Below are 19,747 nucleotides of genomic sequence, written 5' to 3'. Positions count from 1 at the left end.
TCTCAATGACAGACCTAGGACCATTGAACTATTTTTCAGGCATCTCAGTCACCCGCACATCTTCCGAAATGTTTTTATCTCAGAAGAAGTATGCTTCTGAGATTATTGTGCGTGCAGATATGGGTAACTGTAACCCGAGCAGGACTCCCGTCGACACCAGCACCAAGCTTACTGCTTCTGGCCCACCCGTTAAGGACCCCACTATGTACCGTAGTCTTGTAGGTGCGCTTCAGTACCTTACCTTCACTCGTCCGGATATCTCGTATGCTGTACAGCAGATTTGTCTATTTATGCATGACCCACGAGAGCCTCATCTGGCAGCTCTCAAGTGAATTCTTCGCTATGTTCAGGGCACACTAGATGTAACATCCTCAATCGGGCCTAGTTGTAAGATTACTATTTTGCCCTTAAGTTTGTATTGCGTTATTATATGCTTTTATTTCTATTTAATATTTATTATTATTTAATGATGTGGTTAGGACCAGTTTGTGACAAGGGTCACAGAATAGGTTTGTTTATTTAATTTGGACTCCGTTTGGGTTGCCAAATGATGTACGAAAGATATCAGATAACTGATAAATACCCGTGTGTCACACAGTGTGGGAATTATCCACAATTAAGTGACTGGTCTGTGTCTTCTTCTTACCATTTCTAGAAAATTCACCAAACACTCCCGTACCTTCCCTTCCACCTACAATCAAACCCTAATCCTTAATCTTTAGCTAGAGCTCAAATTGTTCATATCTTTGTGTTCCTTGTGATTCACTGATTCTTTTAAGGTAAGAATCACAAGCTTCCATGCTCTAATCTTTGAGAAATTTAAGGTTTTGTGTTAGTTTTGTAAAAAGCTTGAATTTGTGTCAAAACAAGTGATTTAAGTGTTGTTATGGTCAAATTGTTGTGGGTTTTGAGTCTATAACAAGTAGTGAACAAGTTGTGGTCGATTTTGGTGTTTAAAACGAGCTCTAGATCGAGATTTGAGGATTTCATCGTGAAGTCCGTAGCCTTTGTTCAGTTCTGATGAAGATGAACACACTCGACCGACTGTCGGTCGACAGTCGACCGACCTAGGGTTGAACCGACCGATTGACAGACAACCGACCGACTGGCGAGTGAACCGACCGATTGAGTTTGACTTTCGGCCGATTGTGGAAATACCAAATAAGTCGACCGACTGGGAAAGTCAGTCGACCGATTGTATAGACAGTCGACCGACTGTAAGAGTCAGTCGACCGACTGAGTGTCCAGGGCAGAATATTTTACCCAAGTGTTGATTTTTAGCCGTTATGCTGCCTGTTTGTATTTTAATGTTTATGATGTAAATTTTGAAAGTGCAGAAGTGTTAAGCAGAAATTTTTTAGCGGACAGTTTTCTGACAAAATTTTATGTATTGTGTTATTTGGTGTTTATGGACATAAACTAACTCGTGTATATGTATTTCTCAGGAGAAAAGGAGAAAGAGAAGGTTCAGTGATTAGATAGCTGAACACCTTCTCGTTTGCTGGTATTTGGTGAGTGGGACTAACTGGAGAATATAGTATATAGAAGCATGTTATATTACGATTGCCATGCTTGTTAGATATACTTATTGTTGTGGTTAGTTAGTTGTTGTGATGACTGCATGTTAGTTGATGCTTGTCTGCTAGAGCCCAGTGCGTCCCTATTGTGTGGTAGCCTCGGTAGGAGAGATCAACCTGCGGGTTGGTTTCCTCATGTGGTGGCCTAGACAGCCGTGGTGTATATATATGTGAATGACGCGTCTGTCGCGTGTGGATTATGTATATACATACGGTGGTGGAGGAACTTCTGGTAAGCCCCAGTCCGATCAGCTGGTGGTTAATGGTTTGGCCGAGCCGTCAGAGTCTCTGTAGACGGCACTTGGGTGATGTTTGTGTGTTAGACTATTGTGACATGATTAGTATAACACTTATGTATGCTATGGCCTGTAGTTAGTCGTACTCACTTAGCTTCGTGCTAATTCCCCTCCATCTCCTCCCTGCAGGTTGTTAGCTTTTGTAGATAGTGCTTTTTGGGAGAAGACGGGCATGGTGATGTTATGTTTGACAGAGTTAACTCTGATGTGGTCTTTTATAGTTTGAACTATGTTCTTTTGAAAACTTAATGTATTTACGTCTTTTCCAGTTACGTATGGAATTTGTTGTAATGACACGTGACATCGGTTTGTACAAATGTTGATATCTTATTTAAATAATATAATGCTTCCGCCACATACGTTTAAAAAAAAATAGCGGTGTCACAAGTTGGTATCAAAGCTGAGTTTGGCAGCATGTGCATTGTGATCTACATGTCATGTTCCCAAACTTAGTAAAGTCATGTCAAACATAACATGCTGGGGATGGGTTAAGTGAGTATAAGGACATGATATGTGTTAGTTGTTAGTACTAACAGAATTTATACTAAGCTTTGGTGTGAGTGTTGTGGTAGTGCAGCAATGACAGATAACGAAGCTAACGCTACTGGCCCTACAGTCCCTGGAACTGGTACATTCAGAGCTCCTGACGAAGATGGACATGTGTCTTCAGAAGAAGAAACTTCTCAAGAAGTAATATAACTTCAAATTCGGTTACTAGAAGCTCAGGAGAAAATTAAGGAATTGGAACAAGAACGGGCGCAATGGAACCCTAATACCACTGCGTTAAATACATCCTTTCCTCCTAACTTTTATACTCAAGCTGGTGGCAGTTCTCAGTCACAATTTCCACAAAATACCTATCAAAACCTCGCAATGCCATTTCCGTTTAACCAGACTTTTCCTAATCAAATGATGTACCCATTTCAAGTCCCTGAGACAAGAAGGAAGTGTACCTATAAATAGTTTATGGACTGCAAACCTCCTGAGTACAGCGGACACACAAACCCTTTGCTAAGAGAAGTGGAGAGGGCGTTAGAAGCATGTTTTTGTGAGCCAGAATCCATGGTGTTATTTGCTAGTAGGCTTCTCAAAGGTGAAGCAATGGAATGGTGGGACTCTATCACTGCATATTTACCTAAAGAACAGATCAGTCAAATTACCTGGGAACAATTTGCTGCTAAAGTTCGTGAGCAGTATTGTTCTGAGTATGAGATGGAAAGATTGAAAACCGAGTTTCTGAGTATGAAGATGACAGAAAGTATGACGATTGATGAGGTTTTCAGAGATTTCACATCTAAGCTAAGGTTCGTTCAACAGTGGGTACCAACTGAGAAAGATAAGATTCAGCATTTTATGCGGGTGATTAAGCCGAAGTACAGAACCGTTGCGAGATTTGCAACCACGTTGGCTCAGGCTCATGAAATGGCTAAAGTTACAGAAGGTGATATAATGGCAGCGAAAAGAGAAAGTTCAAAAGGTGGACCTTTTGGGGGGAAATCAGAAAGTCAAACTAGTGGTCAGTCTACTCAGTAATCAAGTAAGCAATCAGGATTTCGTGGTAAGAAGTCAGGTGGGTTTAAACAGAAAAGTAAGTCTGGTATGAGTGGATCGGGTTCTAGTCAGTCTGGTTGGTGTAATGTTTGTAAGTCGACTCATGCCGGTCCATGTTCTCCAATGACCCGAAGATGTTTGAGATGTGGAGTACTAGGTCATGAAACAACAACTTGTTCCTTTAAGTCCGATGTGTGTTGGACTTGTCATCTGGTAGGTCATAGATCAGCGAATTGTCCATCTGCGTCAAGAGCCGGTTCTGGGGCAGGGTCAGGGGCGAGGTCAGTTACTTCTGGGGGATCTTCTGCTTCTACCGCCGGGCATAAGAGAAAGAATCCTCCAACAGCAGAGGCAAGGGCATTTCAGATGACGGCAGACGCTGCAACCGCTACCGATGACGTCATTACCAGTATGTTCTTGGTTAATTCCTTTCCAGCTCGTGTGTTGTTTGATTCAGGAGCGAATTGTTCCTTTATGTCCTTAGGCTTCTTTGATAAGTTGAAGTTGCCTGTTAGGATGTTAGATGAGCCTTTGGGAATAGAGGTAGCTGATGGTAAAATGGTTCCATGCACATCATCTGTGACTGGAATTACCATCGAAATTGACGGCCATTCTTTCCCTTTAACCTGTTTGTTGATGCCTATACCTAGCTTTGATGTAGTCATAGGCATGAATTGGTTAAGAGCTAATAGGGCTAATATTAAGTGTGATAAGAAGATGATTTCTTTCCGTTTGGCTGACGGATCTCGAGTGATAACTAGGGGAGAGCGCAGTGGACTTAACTTCCCTATGGTTTCCCTAATGAAAGCTCAGAAGGCAATAACGAAAGGGTGTGATTCATTCTTAGCCTACGTGATTGATGTTAAGAAAGAGAAGAAGCAGGTGACCGATATTCCCGTTGTGTCAGAATTTCCAGAAGTATTTCCAGATGACTTACCAGGGTTACCTCCAGTACGTGAAGTAGAGTATAAAATTGATTTGGTTCTGGGTGCTACACCCGTTGCAAAAGCTCCTTACAGATTAGCTCCATCAGAAATCCGAGAAATGATGTCTCAGATTCAGGAATTGTTAGATAAGGGGTTTATTCGACACAGTTCTTCACCTTGGGGTGCTCCTGTTTTGTTTGTAAAAAAGAAAGACGGGTCGCTTCGTATGTGTATAGATTATCGTGATTTGAATAAGAGAACAATCAAGAATAAGTATCCGTTACCAAGAATAGATGACTTATTTGATCAGTTACAGGGTGCTTCCTACTTTTCAAAGATTGATTTGCGTTCAGGGTATCATCAGGTACGTGTTGCAGAGACCGACATACCGAAAACAACGTTTAGAACTAGATATGGTCATTATGAATTTTTAGTTATGCCATTTGGGTTAACAAATGCACCAGCAGTGTTTATGGATCTCATGAACATGGTGTGTCGTTAGTATCTTGATAAGTTTGTGATTGTCTTCATAGATGATATCTTGATATATTCGAAAACCGAGAAAGATCATGCTACGCATCTGAGGTTGGTGTTAGAGCTTCTGAAACAGGAACAGTTGTACGCTAAGTTCTCCAAGTGTGAATTTTGGCTGCGGGAAGTACATGTAGCTTGGCAAGGAAATTTTGAGTCATGGGTACAGGACCCTTTACCGCCGATTTATCAAAGACTTCTCTAAAATAGCAGGTCCGTTGAATAAGTTAACTAGAAAAGGTGTAGCCTTTCGATGGACTGATGAACAAGAAAAGGCTTTTCAGACTCTCAAACAGTTGTTATGTCAAGCGCCGGTTTTAACTTTACCAGAGAGAACAGAAGATTTTGTGGTCTACTGCGATGCATCATGTGCAGGTCTGGGTTGTGTTTTGATGCAGAGAAATAAAGTTATAGCGTATGCTTCACGACAGTTGAAGAATCTTGAACAAAATTACCCTACTCATGATTTAGAGTTAACTGCAGTTGTTTTTGCTTTGAAGCTTTGGAGACATTATCTGTATGGTACACATTGTGAAATCTATACAGATTATAAGAGTCTTCAATATATATTTTCTCAGAAAGAATTAAATATGCGTCAACGTCGATGTTTAGAATTGATTAAAGACTATGATTGTGAGATTAAGTACCATCCGGGTAAAGCAAATGTGGTCGCAGATGCTCTGAGTCACAAGAAAACCATCGAAAATCTTAGATTTATAAGAATTGAAATAGTTTCAGACTTGATTGATCGATTGAAAACCGTTCAGTTAGTAGCTTTGAATGACGAAAACCTAAAGACTGAACAAATGACTAAAAGAAAATTTGACCTATGCAATGATTCTAGAGGATTAAAGACCTATAAAGATCGAATTTGGGTGCCTATGCTTAGAGATTTGAGGGATTTAATCCTTACTGAAGCGCATAAATCGAGATTATCAGTGCATCCAGGTAGTATAAAGATGTATAGAGACTTGAAAACATTGTATTGGTGGCCGACAATGAAGACAGATGTTGCAAATTTTGTCGAAAAATGTCATATTTGTGCACAAGTTAAGGCAGAACATCAGAAACCATACGGATCTCTATGACAGTTAGAAATTCCTCAGTGGAAATGGGATCATATGACGATGGATTTTGTAACCAAGTTACCCCGAACCCAGAAAGGACACAACATGATCTGGGTGATAGTAGATCGTCTGACAAAGAGTGCTCACTTTTTAGCTACTCGTGAAACAGCTTCGTTAAGTGATTTGGCAGAATTGTACTTGAAAGAGATCGTTAGTCGACATGGTATACCGTTGTCAATAGTTTCCGATAGAGATACTAGGTTTGTATCAAACTTCTGGAACAGTTTACAACAGAATTTAGGTACACGTGTGAATCTAAGTACAGCTTATCATCCACAGACAGATGGTCAGAGTGAACGGACGATTCAGACATTAGAAGACATGTTGAGAGCGTGTGTCTTAGAATATGGTGGTTCTTGGGATTCGCATCTTCCACTGATAGAGTTTGCTTACAACAATTCATATCATTCGAGTATCGGAATGCCGCCGTATGAAATGTTGTATGGTCGCAAGTGCAGAACTCCTACTTGTTGGATAGAAGCAGGTGATAAACGATTTGCAGGTCCCAAAATTGTTCAGATAACCGCAGAAAAGGTCAAAATTGCACGTAAGAAGTTAAAAGCAGCCAGAGACAGACAAAAGATGTATGCTGATCCGCGCAGACGTCCGGTGACATTTAATGTAGGTGATCGTGTTTATCTGAAAGTTTCGCCATGGAAAGGGGTGATCAGATTTGGTAAACGTGGTAAACTAGCACCGAGGTTTATTGGGCCATTTTCGATAAAAGAAATTTTGAATGATCAGACTGTTGTTTTAGATCTTCCATCGGAGTTAGCAGGAATTCACAACACGTTCAACGTGTGCTATCTGAGAAAGTGCAAAGTAGACGATGAAAGTCAGATTCTTCCATTGAAGGATTTGAAAGTTGATTTAACTAAGAAACTAGTAGAAGAGCCGGTTAGAATAGTGGACAAGAAAGTCACAAAGTTAAGAAAGAAACAGATTCCAATGGTGTTAGTGGAATGGCGGCACAGCTTAGGTTCTAACTTGACGTGGGAAACCGAGGAGTTAATGAGGACGCGCTATCCTCAGTTGTTTGACCTTGACCAGATTCTGAGGACGGAATCTTCTTAAGGGGGTAGATTTGTAACATCCTCAATCGGGCCTAGTTGTAAGATTACTATTTTGCCCTTAAGTTTGTATTGCGTTATTATATGCTTTTATTTCTATTTAATATTTATTATTATTTAATGATGTGGTTAGGACCAGTTTGTGACAAGGGTCACAGAACAGGTTTGTTTATTTAATTTGGACTCCGTTTGGGTTGCCAAATGATGTACGAAAGATATCAGATAACTGATAAATACCCGTGTGTCACACAGTGTGGGAATTATCTACAATTAAGTGACTGGTCTGTGTCTTCTTCTTACCATTTCTAGAAAATTCACCAAACACTCCCGTACCTTCCCTTCCACCTACAATCAAACCCTAATCCTTAATCTTTAGCTAGAGCTCAAATTGTTCATATCTTTGTGTTCCTTGTGATTCACTGATTCTTTTAAGGTAAGAATCACAAGCTTCCATGCTCTAATCTTTGAGAAATTTAAGGTTTTGTGTTAGTTTTGTAAAAAGCTTGAATTTGTGTCAAAACAAGTGATTTAAGTGTTGTTATGGTCAAATTGTTGTGGGTTTTGAGTCTATAACAAGAATGAACAAGTTGTGGTTGATTTTGGTGTTTAAAACGAGCTCTAGATCGAGATTTGAGGATTTCATCGTGAAGTCCGTAGCCTTTGTTCAGTTCTGATGAAGATGAACACACTCGGCCGACTGTCGGTCGACAGTCGACCGACCTAGGGTTGAACCGACCGATTGACAGACAACCGACCGACTGGCGAGTGAACCGACCGATTGAGTTTGACTTTCGGCCGATTGTGGAAATACCAAATAAGTCGACCGACTGGGAAAGTCAGTCGACCGATTGTATAGACAGTCGACCGACTGTAAGAGTCAATCGACCGACTGTAAGAGTCAGTCGACCGAATGAGTGTCTGTAGTGACCCGAACTTTTCCATGTTTATATATATATTAAATGAAATTGTTATTTACATGATTAAGTGTTTCCAACATGTTAAGCAATCAAACTTGTTAAGACTTGATTAATTGAAATAGGTTTCATATAGACAATTGACCACCCAAGTTGACCGGTGATTCACGAACGTTAAAACTTGTAAAAACTATACGATGACATATATATGGTTATATATATAGTTAACATGATTTTATTATAAGTATGTATCTCATTAGGTATTTTAATAATGAGTTATATACATAAAAATGAGACAATTAATTTAAGAAACTCGAAAACGATATATATAACGATTATCGTTATAACAACGTCTTACTAGGTACATATGAATCATATTAAGATATTGATACACTTGGTTAATTATGTTAAATGATAAGTAAATATATTATTAAGTTTATTAACAATGAAATACATATGTAAAAATAAGACTACTAACTTAATGATTTCGAAAAGAGACATATATGTAACAATTATCGTTGTAACGACATTTAACTGTATATATATCATACTAAGATATATTATATATCATAATATCATGATAATATTACAATTTAACATCTCATTTGTTATAATAAACAATGGGTTAACAACATTCAACAAGATCGTTAACCTAAAGGTTTCAAAACAACATTTACATGTAACGACTAACGATGACTTAACGACTCAGTTAAAATGTATATACATGTAGTGTTTTAATATGTATTCATACACTTTTGAAAGACTTCAAGACACTTATCAAAATACTTCTACTTAACAAAAATGCTTACAATTACATCCTCGTTCAGTTTCATCAACAATTCTACTCGTATGCACCCGTATTCGTACTCGTACAATACACAGCTTTTAGATGTATGTATTATTGATATATACACTCCAATGATCAGCTCTTAGCAGCCCATGTGAGTCACCTAACACATGTGGAAACCATCATTTGGCAACTAGCATGAAATATCTCATAAAATTACAAAAATATGAGTAATCATTCATGACTTATTTACATGAAAACAAAATTACATATCCTTTATATCTAATCCATACACCAACGACCAAAAACACCTGCAAACACTTTCATTCTTCAATTTTATTCATCTAATTGATCTCTCTTAAGTTCTATCTTCAAGTTCTAAGTGTTCTTCATAAATTTCAAAAGTTCTAGTTTCATAAAATCAAGAATACTTCCAAGATTGCAAGTTTACTTCCAAGTTTTCTAAGTCCATTCCAAGTAATCATCCAAGATCAAGAAACCTTTGTTACTTACAGTAGGTTATCTTTCTAATACAAGTTAATAATCATATTCAAACTTTAATTCAATTTCTATAACTATAACAATCTTATTTCGAGTGGAAATCTTACTTGAAATTGTTTTCGTGTCATGATTCTGCTTCAAGAACTTTCAAGCCATCCAAGGATCCTTTGAAGCTATATCTATTTTTCTCATTTCCAGTAGGTTTATCCAAGGAACTTTAGGTAGTAATGATGTTCATAATATCATTCGATTCATACATATAAAGCTATCTTATTCGAAGGTTTAAACTTGTAATCACTAGAACATAGTTTAGTTAATTCTAAACTTGTTCGCAAATAAAAGTTAATCCTTCTAACTTGACTTTTAAAATCAACTAAACATATGTTCTATATCTATATGATATGCTAACTTAATGATTTAAAACCTGGAAACACGAAAAACACCGTAAAACCGGATTTACGCCGTCGTAGTAACACCGCGGGCTATTTTGGGTTAGTTAATTAAAAACTATGATAAACTTTGATTTAAAAATTTTTATTCTGGGAAAATGATTTTTATTATGAACATGAAACTATATCCAAAAATTATGGTTAAACTCAAAGTGGAAGTATGTTTTCTAAAATGGTCATCTAGACGTCGTTCTTTCGACTGAAATGACTACCTTTAAAAAAACGACTTGTAACTTATTTTCCCGACTATAAACCTATACTTTTTCTATTTAGATTCATAAAATAGAGTTCAATATGAAACCATAGCAATTTGATTCACTCAAAAAGGATTTAAAATAAAGAAGTTATGGGTAAAACAAGATTGAATAATTTTTCTCATTTTAACTACGTGAAAATTGGTAACAAATCTATTCATCATAACTTAATCAACTTGTATTGTATATTATGTAATCTTGAGATACCATAGACACGTATACAATGTTTTGACCTATCATGTCGACACATCTATATATATTTCGGAACAACCATAGACACTCTATATGTGAATGTTGGAGTTAGCTATACAGGGTTGAGGTTGATTCCAAAATATATATAGTTTGAGTTGTGATCAATACTGAGATACGTATACACTGGGTCGTGGATTGATTCAAGATAATATTTATCGATTTATTTCTGTACATCTAACTGTGGACAACTAGTTGTAGGTTACTAACGAGGACAGTTGACTTAATAAACTTAAAACATCAAAATATATTAAAAGTGTTGTAAATATATTTTGAACATACTTTGATATATATGTATATATTGTTATAGGTTCGTGAATCAACCAGTGACCAAGTCTTACTTCCCGACGAAGTAAAAATCTGTGAAAGTGAGTTATAGTCCCACTTTTAAAATCTAATATTTTTGGGATGAGAATACATGCAGGTTTTATAAATGATTTACAAAATAGACACAAGTACGAGAAACTACATTCTATGGTTGAATTATCGAAATCGAATATGCCCCTTTTTATTAAGTCTGGTAATCTAAGAATTAGGGAACAGACACCCTAATTGACGCGAATCCTAAAGATAGATCTATTGGGCCTAACAAACCCCATCCAAAGTACCGGATGCTTTAGTACTTCGAAATTTATATCATATCCGAAGGGTGTCCCGGAATGATGGGGATATTCTTATATATGCATCTTGTTAATGTCGGTTACCAGGTGTTCACCATATGAATGATTTTTATCTCTATGTATGGGATGTGTATTGAAATATGAAATCTTGTGGTCTATTGTTACGATTTGATATATATAGGTTAAACTTATAACTCACCAACATTTTTGTTGACGTTTAAAGCATGTTTATTCTCAGGTGAATACTAAGAGCTTCCGCTGTTGCATACTAAAATAAGGACAAGATTTGGAGTCCATGTTTGTAAGATATTGTGTAAAAACTGCATTCAAGAAACTGATTTCGATGTAACATATTTGTATTGTAAACCATTATGTAATGGTCGTGTGTAAACAGGATATTTTAGATTATCATTATTTGATAATCTACGTAAAGCTTTTTAAACCTTTATTTATGAAATAAAGGTTATGGTTTGTTTTAAAAATGAATGCAGTCTTTGAAAAATGTCTCATATAGAGGTCAAAACCTCGCAACGAAATCAATTAATATGGAATGTTTTTAATCAATAAGAACGGGACATTTCAGTTGGTATCCGAGCGTTGGTCTTAGAGAACCAGAAAATTTGCATTAGTGTGTCTTATCGAGTTTGTTAAGATGCATTAGTGAGTCTGGACTTCGACCGTGTTTTCTTTAAAAATGATTGCTTAACATTTTTGTTGGAAACTATATAATATTAACATGTATATATTATGTGATATATTAATCTCTTAACATGTTTGATATTGTGTGATAGATGTCTACCTCTAGCACAAATCCCATTGAATCACCTAATAATAACGAAGAATCAAATATATATTGGACTAATTCACAAGTTCCCGAAAAAGAACCGGAAGAAGAATCAGAACCGGAAGAAGAATCAGAACCGGAAGAGGAGGAACCGGAGGAGGAAATAGAACCGGTGGGGAAAATAATAAAACGGTTAAGTAAAAGAAAATCCTCAACCAACCGACCAAGGTTAATTATGGTCAATGGTGTTTCCGCCAAGGAAGAAAAATATTGGGAGGATTACCAATTCTCCGATGAATCGGATTTCGACGAGAATTCCGATGATGTTATAGAAATTACCCCAACTGAATTTAAAAAGGCAAAAGAAAATAATAAGGGAAAGGGCATAAAAATAGAGAAATCTAATTCCAACCCCGATGAACTTTATATGTATCGTCAACCCCCGAAGCCCTTAAGTTGTAACAATGACCCGGGAACCTCTAAACCACCAGGTTTTTCTAAACCGTTGTGGAAAACGACAGCTCGTATTAGGGGAACATCATATATCCCTAGAAACTTGGCAAAACGAACCAAAACCGAAGAAGAAGAAGAAACGAGCGAGTCGGAATAAGATAGTTGTATTCGTGTGGTGTAATATATGTAATATAGTGTGCTTATGCTTTATGATATATGTAAAAATTGCTTGTATTAATAAGTATTTTTTTTATGAATCTAACTCTTGTCTATTTTACAGTATAAAAACACAAAATGGATAGACAACCCAATATTTTAAGAGACCTACCCGGAGACATGATTGATGAAATCTTGTCTAGAGTCGGTCAGAATTCTTCGGCACAACTATTTACGGCGAAATCAGTTTGTAAGACATTCGAAGAACGTTCCAAGAATGTCTTGGTTTATAAGAGACTTTCGTTTGAAAGATGGGGGATATCACATTGGGAAACCCATAAGTTACGATGTGTTTACTTTAACGCATATATTGCGGGGAACCCAAATGCTATTTTACGCAACGGGTTAAGAAATTATTTTGAATCAATGTATCCGAATATAGGACTTCATGATTTAGAAAAAGTGGCTAACATGCAACATAAAGAAGCATGCTATGCTTACGGGTTAGTAATGTTCGCTTCTCACCAAAGTGAGAAAAAGAACATCGGGCTACAACTATTAAACAAAACGTTCCCACAAGTGACGGAGTCGGTAATTGGGGTAAGAAATGAGGTTTCTAGGTTATTACGAGACTGTTGGTCATTACGTAACCCTCGTTCCTTTGACGACGTTACAACACGCTGTCTTATCAACGGCCATAACGGTTATGTTCCACAAGACCAAGGATGGGAAGTAGTCCTAGTAAAACCAGAATGCATGACTTGTTTCTGGACGTATGAATTACGTGTCTTTATTGCCTTTGCTGAATGACTTGTGTACTAGCTAGAATTATCTTCACAACTATCTTGTATCAAAGTTATTGTGTGCTATATTTCATGCTTTATGTAAAATAAGCAGTATTGTAAGTTTGTAAAATATTGTATAAAAGTTTGAACGCGAAATATTATTATAATCAGTTTTTCATATAGAATTGTAGTAGTTGAATTGTATATTAGCTACTAAGTATGAACTTAACGGGTAGGTACTACCCGAATTTAAACTTATAAAACGCTATTATGAAGAAAAAGCTTTTATAAATGAGTTCATATTATGCTACGAAATACTATTAACTACTCTTAATATTCTGTATGATTAACTTGTTCCATTTGACTATTTTGAAGGAAATGGCACCGACTACTCGACACACCATGAATATGAATGAAGAGGAATTCCGTACTTTTCTAGCTTCAAACATAGCCGTAGTACAGGCTGCGCTACATACCAACAATAACCTTGGATCTAGCAGTACAGGAAATCGTGTAGGATGCACCTATAAAGAATTTACTGCCTGCAAACCTTTGGAATTTGATGGGACCGAAGGACCGATCGGATTGAAACGGTGGATCGAGAAGGTCGAATCGGTGTTTTCCATAAGTAAGTGTACTGAAGAGGACAAAGTGAAGTACGCTACGCATACCTTCACAGGTTCTGCGTTAACATGGTGGAATACCTATCTAGAGCAAGTGGGACAAGATGATGCGTACGCACTACCGTGGTCAGCATTCAAGCACTTGATGAACGAGAAGTACCGTCCCAGAACTGAGGTCAATAAGCTCAAGACAGAACTTAGAGGGTTACGAACCCAAGGATTTGATATTACCACGTACGAAAGACAATTCACAGAATTGTGCCTATTGTGTCCGGGAGCGTTCGAAGATGAGGAAGAGAAGATCGACACGTTTGTGAAAGGATTACCGGAAAGAATCCAAGAAGATATAAGTTCACATGAGCCCGCCTCCATACAACAGGCATGTAGAATGGCTCACAAACTAGTGAACCAGATTGAGGAAAGAATTAAAGAACAGACGGCTGAAGAGGCCAATGTGAAGCAAGTCAAAAGAAAGTGGGAGGAAAACGGTGATAAGAATCACCAATACAACAACAACAGCAATTACAATAATAATCGAAACAATTATCCCAACAATCGCAACATCAATCGCAACTACAACAAATGGCCCAACAACAACAACAACAACAACAACAACTACAACAATCATTCCAACAACAATAACAACCGCAACAACAACAACAATCAGAAGCAGCTATGCCAAAGGTGTGAAAAGTATCACTCGGGGTTCTGCACCAAATTTTTTAACAAGTGTAAAAGAAATGGTTATAGCGTGGCGAAGTGTGAGGTCTACGGACCAGGGGTTAACAGAACGAAAGGAACAAATGGTGTCGGAACGAGTAATGGCGGAGCAAGTAGTGTCGGAGCAAGTTATGCCAATGTAGTTTGTTATAAATGTGGAAAACCGAGCCACATTATTAGAAATTGCCCTAACCAGGAGAACACGAATGGATAAGGCCGCGGAAGAGTTTTCAATATTAATGCGGCAGAGGCACAGGAAGACCCGGAGCTTGTTACGGGTACGTTTCTTATTGACAATAAATCTGCTTACGTTTTATTTGATTCGGGTGCGGATAGAAGCTATATGAGTAGAGATTTTTGTGCTAAATTAAGTTGTCCATTGACGCCGTTGGATAGTAAATTTTTACTCGAATTAGCAAACGGTAAATTAATTTCAGCAGATAATATATGCCGGAATCGAGAAATTAAACTGGGTAGCGAAATATTTAAGATTGATTTGATACCAGTAGAGTTAGGGAGTTTTGATGTAATAGTTGGCATGGACTGGCTGAAGAAGGTGAAAGCAGAGATCGTATGTTATAAAAATGCAATTCGCATTGTACGAGAAGAAGGAGAACCCTTAATGGTGTACGGAGAAAAGGGCAACATGAAGCTACATCTTATTAGTAATTTGAAGGCACAAAAACTAATAAGAAAAGGTTGCTATGCTGTTTTAGCACACGTCGAGAAAGTACAAACTGAAGAAAAGAGCATCAATGATGTTCCCGTCGCAAAAGAATTTCCCGATGTATTTCCGAAAGAATTACCGGGACTACCTCCACATCGATCTGTTGAATTTCAAATAGATCTTGTACCAGGAGCTGCACCAATAGCTCGTGCTCCTTATAGACTCGCACCCAGCGAGATGAAAGAACTGCAAAGGTAACTGCAAGAACTATTAGAACGTGGTTTCATTCGACCAAGCACATCACCATGGGGAGCTCCTATTTTGTTTGTCAAGAAGAAGGATGGTACATTTAGGTTGTGTATTGACTACAGAGAGTTGAACAAACTTACCATCAAAAACCGTTATCCACTGCCGAGAATTGACGACTTATTTGATCAACTACAAGGCTCGTCGGTTTATTCGAAGATCGATTTACGTTCTGGATATCATCAAATGCGAGTAAAGGAGGATGATATTCCAAAAACTGCTTTTAGGACGCGTTATGGTCATTACGAGTTTATGGTTATGCCGTTTGGATTGACTAACACACCAACTGTGTTCATAGACCTTATGAACCGAGTGTGTGGGCCATATCTTGATAAGTTTGTCATTGTTTTCATCGATGACATACTTATTTACTCAAAGAATGATCAAGAGCACGAAGAACATTTGAGAAAAGTGCTAGAAGTATTGAGTAAAGAAAAACTGTACGCTAAGTTTTCAAAGTGTGCATTTTGGTTGGAAGAAGTTCAATTCCTCGATCACATAGTGAACAAAGAAGGTATCCAGGTGGACTCGGCAAAGATCGAAACCGTTGAAAAGTGGGAAACCCCAAAAACTCCGAAGCATATACGTCAATTTTTAGGATTGTCTGGTTACTACAGAAGATTCATCCAAGATTTCTCCAAAATAGCAAAACCCTTGACTGCATTAATGCATAAAGGGAAGAAATTTGAATAGAAGGATGAACAAGAGAAGGCGTTTCAATTATTGAAGAAAAAGCTAACTACGGCACCTATATTGTCATTGCCTGAAGGGAATGATGATTTTGTGATTTATTGTGACGCATCAAAGCAAGGTCTCGGTTGTGTATTAATGCGACGGACGAAGGTGATTGCTTATGCGTCTAGACAATTAAAGATTCACGAGCAAAATTATACGACGCATGATTTGGAATTAGGCGCGGTTGTTTTTGCATTAAAGAATTGGAGGCACTACTTATATGGGGTCAAAAGTATTATATATACCGACCACAAAAGTCTTCAACACATATTTAATCAGAAACAACTGAATATGAGGCAGCGTAGGTGGATTGAATTGTTGAATGATTACGACTTTGAGATTCATTACCACCCGGGAAAGGCAAATGTGGTAGCCGACGCCTTGAGCAGAAAGGACAGAGAACCCATTCGAGTAAAATCTATGAATATAATGATTCACACTAACCTTACTACTCAAATAAAGGAGGCGCAACAAGGAGTTTTAAAAGAGGGAAATTTAAAGGATGAAATACCCAAAGGATCGGAGAAGCATCTTAATATTCGGGAAGACGGAACCCGGTATAGGGCTGAAAGAATTTGGGTACCAAAATTTGGAGATATGAGAGAAATGGTACTTAGAGAAGCTCATAACACTAGATACTCAATACATCCTGGAACGGGGAAGATGTACAAGGATCTTAAGAAACATTTTTGGTGGCCAGGTATGACAGCCGATATTGCTAAATATGTAGGAGAATGTTTGACGTGTTCTAAGGTCAAAGCTGAACATCAGAAACCATCAGGTCTACTACAACAACCTGAAATCCCGGAATGGAAATGGGAAAACATTACCATGGATTTCATTACTAAATTGCCAAGGACTGCAAGTGGTTATGAAACTATTTGGGTAATAGTTGATCGTCTCACCAAGTCAGCACACTTCCTGCCAATAAGAGAAGATGACAAGATGGAGAAGTTAGCACGACTGTATTTGAAGGAAGTCGTCTCCAGACATGGAATACCAATCTCTATTATCTCTGATAGGGATGGCAGATTTATTTCAAGATTCTGGCAGACATTACAGCAAGCATTGGGAACTCGTCTAGACATGAGTACTGCCTATCATCCACAAACTGATGGGCAGAGCGAAAGGACGATACAAACGCTTGAAGACATGCTACGAGCTTGTGTTATTGATTTCGAAAACAGTTGGGATCGACATCTACCGTTAGCAGAATTTTCCTACAACAACAGCTACCATTTAAGCATTGAGATGGCGCCGTTTGAAGCACTTTATGGTAGAAAGTGCAGGTCTTCGATTTTTTGGAGTGAAGTGGGGGATAGACAGATTACGGGTCCGGAGATAATACAAGAAACTACCGAGAAAATCATCCAAATTCAACAAAGATTGAAAACAGCCCAGAGTCGACAAAAGAGCTACGCGGATAGTAAAAGAAAAGATATAGAGTTTGAAATTGGAGAAATGGTCATGCTTAAGGTTTCACCTTGGAAAGGCGTTGTTCGATTTGGTAAACGGGGGAAACTAAATCCAAGGTACATTGGACCATTCAAGATTATAGATCGTGTCGGACCAGTAGCTTACCAACTGGAGCTACCTCAACAACTCGCGGCTGTACATAACACTTTTCACATCTCAAATTTGAAGAAATGTTTTGCTAAAGAAGATCTCACTATTCCGTTGGACGAAATCCAAATCAATGAAAAACTTCAATTCATTGAAGAACCCGTCGAAATAATGGATCGTGAGGTTAAGAGACTTAAACAAAACAAGATACCGATTGTTAAGGTTCGATGGAATGCTCGTAGAGGACCCGAGTTCACCTGGGAGCGTGAAGATTAGATGAAGAAGAAATGCCCGCATTTATTTCCAGAAGATACGTCAACACCTCCAACTGCTTAAAATTTCGGGACGAAATTTATTTAACGGGTAGGTACTGTAGTGACCTGAACTTTTCCATGTTTATATATATATTAAATGAAATTGTATTTACATGATTAAGTGTTTCCAACATGTTAAACAATCAAACTTGTTAAGACTTGATTAATTGAAATAGGTTTCATATAGACAATTGACCACCCAAGTTGACCGGTGATTCACGAACGTTAAAACTTGTAAAAACTATACGATGACATATATATGGTTATATATATAGTTAACATGATTTTATTATAAGTATGTATCTCATTAGGTATTTTAACAATGAGTTATATACATAAAAATGAGACTATTAATTTAAGAAACTCGAAAACGATATATATAACGATTATCGTTATAACAACGTCTTACTAGGTACATATGAATCATATTAAGATATTGATACACTTGGTTAATTATGTTAAATTATAAGTAAATATATTATTAAGTTTATTAACAATGAAATACATATGTAAAAATAAGACTACTAACTTAATGATTTCGAAACGAGACATATATGTAACGATTATCGTTGTAACGACATTCAACTGTATATATATCATACTAAGATATATTATATATCATAATATCATGATAATATAACAATTTAACATCTCATTTGTTATAATAAACAATGGGTTAACAACATTCAACAAGATCGTTAACCTAAAGGTTTCAAAACAACATTTACATGTAACGACTAACGATGACTTAACGACTCAGTTAAAATTTATATACATGTAGTGTTTTAATATGTATTCATACACTTTTGAAAGACTTCAAGACACTTATCAAAATACTTCTACTTAACAAAAATGTTTACAATTACATCCTCGTTCAGGTTCATCAACAATTCTACTCGTATGCACCCGTATTCGTACTCGTACAATACACAGCTTTTAGATGTATGTATTATTGGTATATACACTCCAATGATCAGCTCTTAGCAGCCCATGTGAGTCACCTAACACATGTGGGAACCATCATTTGGCAACTAGCATGAAATATCTCATAAAATTACAAAAATATGAGTAATCATTCATGACTTATTTACATGAAAACAAAATTACATATCCTTTATATCTAATACATACACCAACGACCAAAAATTTAACACCCCAGCTTAACATGACCACAATATTGTCCGCTTTGCCCGCAGGCGCACGGCTTTTTCTTGGCGACCACACACGATAAGCACTTTCCCAGGAGGTCACCCATCCTGGTAGTGCTCTCGCCCGAGCACGCTTAACCATAATGTACTCGCACTTTTACTCAGCCTGTGATCCCAAAACGCGTTGTATCATTTAAGCGTGAGTATTACCTTATAATCCCATGATCACTCATGTTCGTGGGCAATGTGGGATTTGCCTAGGGTGTTACATTCACCCCCCCCCCCTTAGGGACTCATCGTCCTCGATGAGGTTTGCCTCACCACCCCCAACGGCACATGAATGGCTCTGATACCATTCTGTAACACCCCAGCTTAACATGACCACAATATTGTCCGCTTTGCCCGCAGGCGCACGGCTTTTTCTTGGCGACCACACACGATAAGCACTTTCCCAGGAGGTCACCCATCCTGGTAGTGCTCTCGCCCGAGCACGCTTAACCATAACGTACTCGCACTTTTACTGAGCCTGTGATCCCAAAACGCGTTGTATCATTTAAGCGTGAGTATTACCTTATAATCCCATGATCACTCATGTTCGTGGGCGATGTGGGATTTGCCTAGGGTGTTACAAAAAACACCTA

At 37.6% G+C, this 19,747-nt stretch overlaps 1 protein-coding gene across 1 annotated transcript in view; it reads left to right on the top strand.

Annotated features, from left to right (window-relative positions):
- Nucleotides 1-5: 5 nt before the first annotated feature.
- The window catches only part of LOC139840552 (uncharacterized mitochondrial protein AtMg00810-like), a 42,083-nt gene continuing 22,341 nt past the window's right edge, over nucleotides 6-19,747 (top strand). The window contains exon 1 of the mRNA XM_071830814.1: nucleotides 6-328. Within this exon, the coding sequence (XP_071686915.1) occupies nucleotides 6-328 (323 nt within the window). The remainder of the gene's footprint in view (nucleotides 329-19,747) is intronic.

This window comes from Rutidosis leptorrhynchoides, chromosome 4, assembly GCF_046630445.1.
Source record: "Rutidosis leptorrhynchoides isolate AG116_Rl617_1_P2 chromosome 4, CSIRO_AGI_Rlap_v1, whole genome shotgun sequence".
Classification (NCBI taxonomy): Eukaryota; Viridiplantae; Streptophyta; class Magnoliopsida; order Asterales; family Asteraceae; genus Rutidosis; species Rutidosis leptorrhynchoides.
The sequence above is the reverse complement of the archived record's forward strand: the minus strand, read 5'-3'. Positions and strand labels throughout refer to the sequence as shown.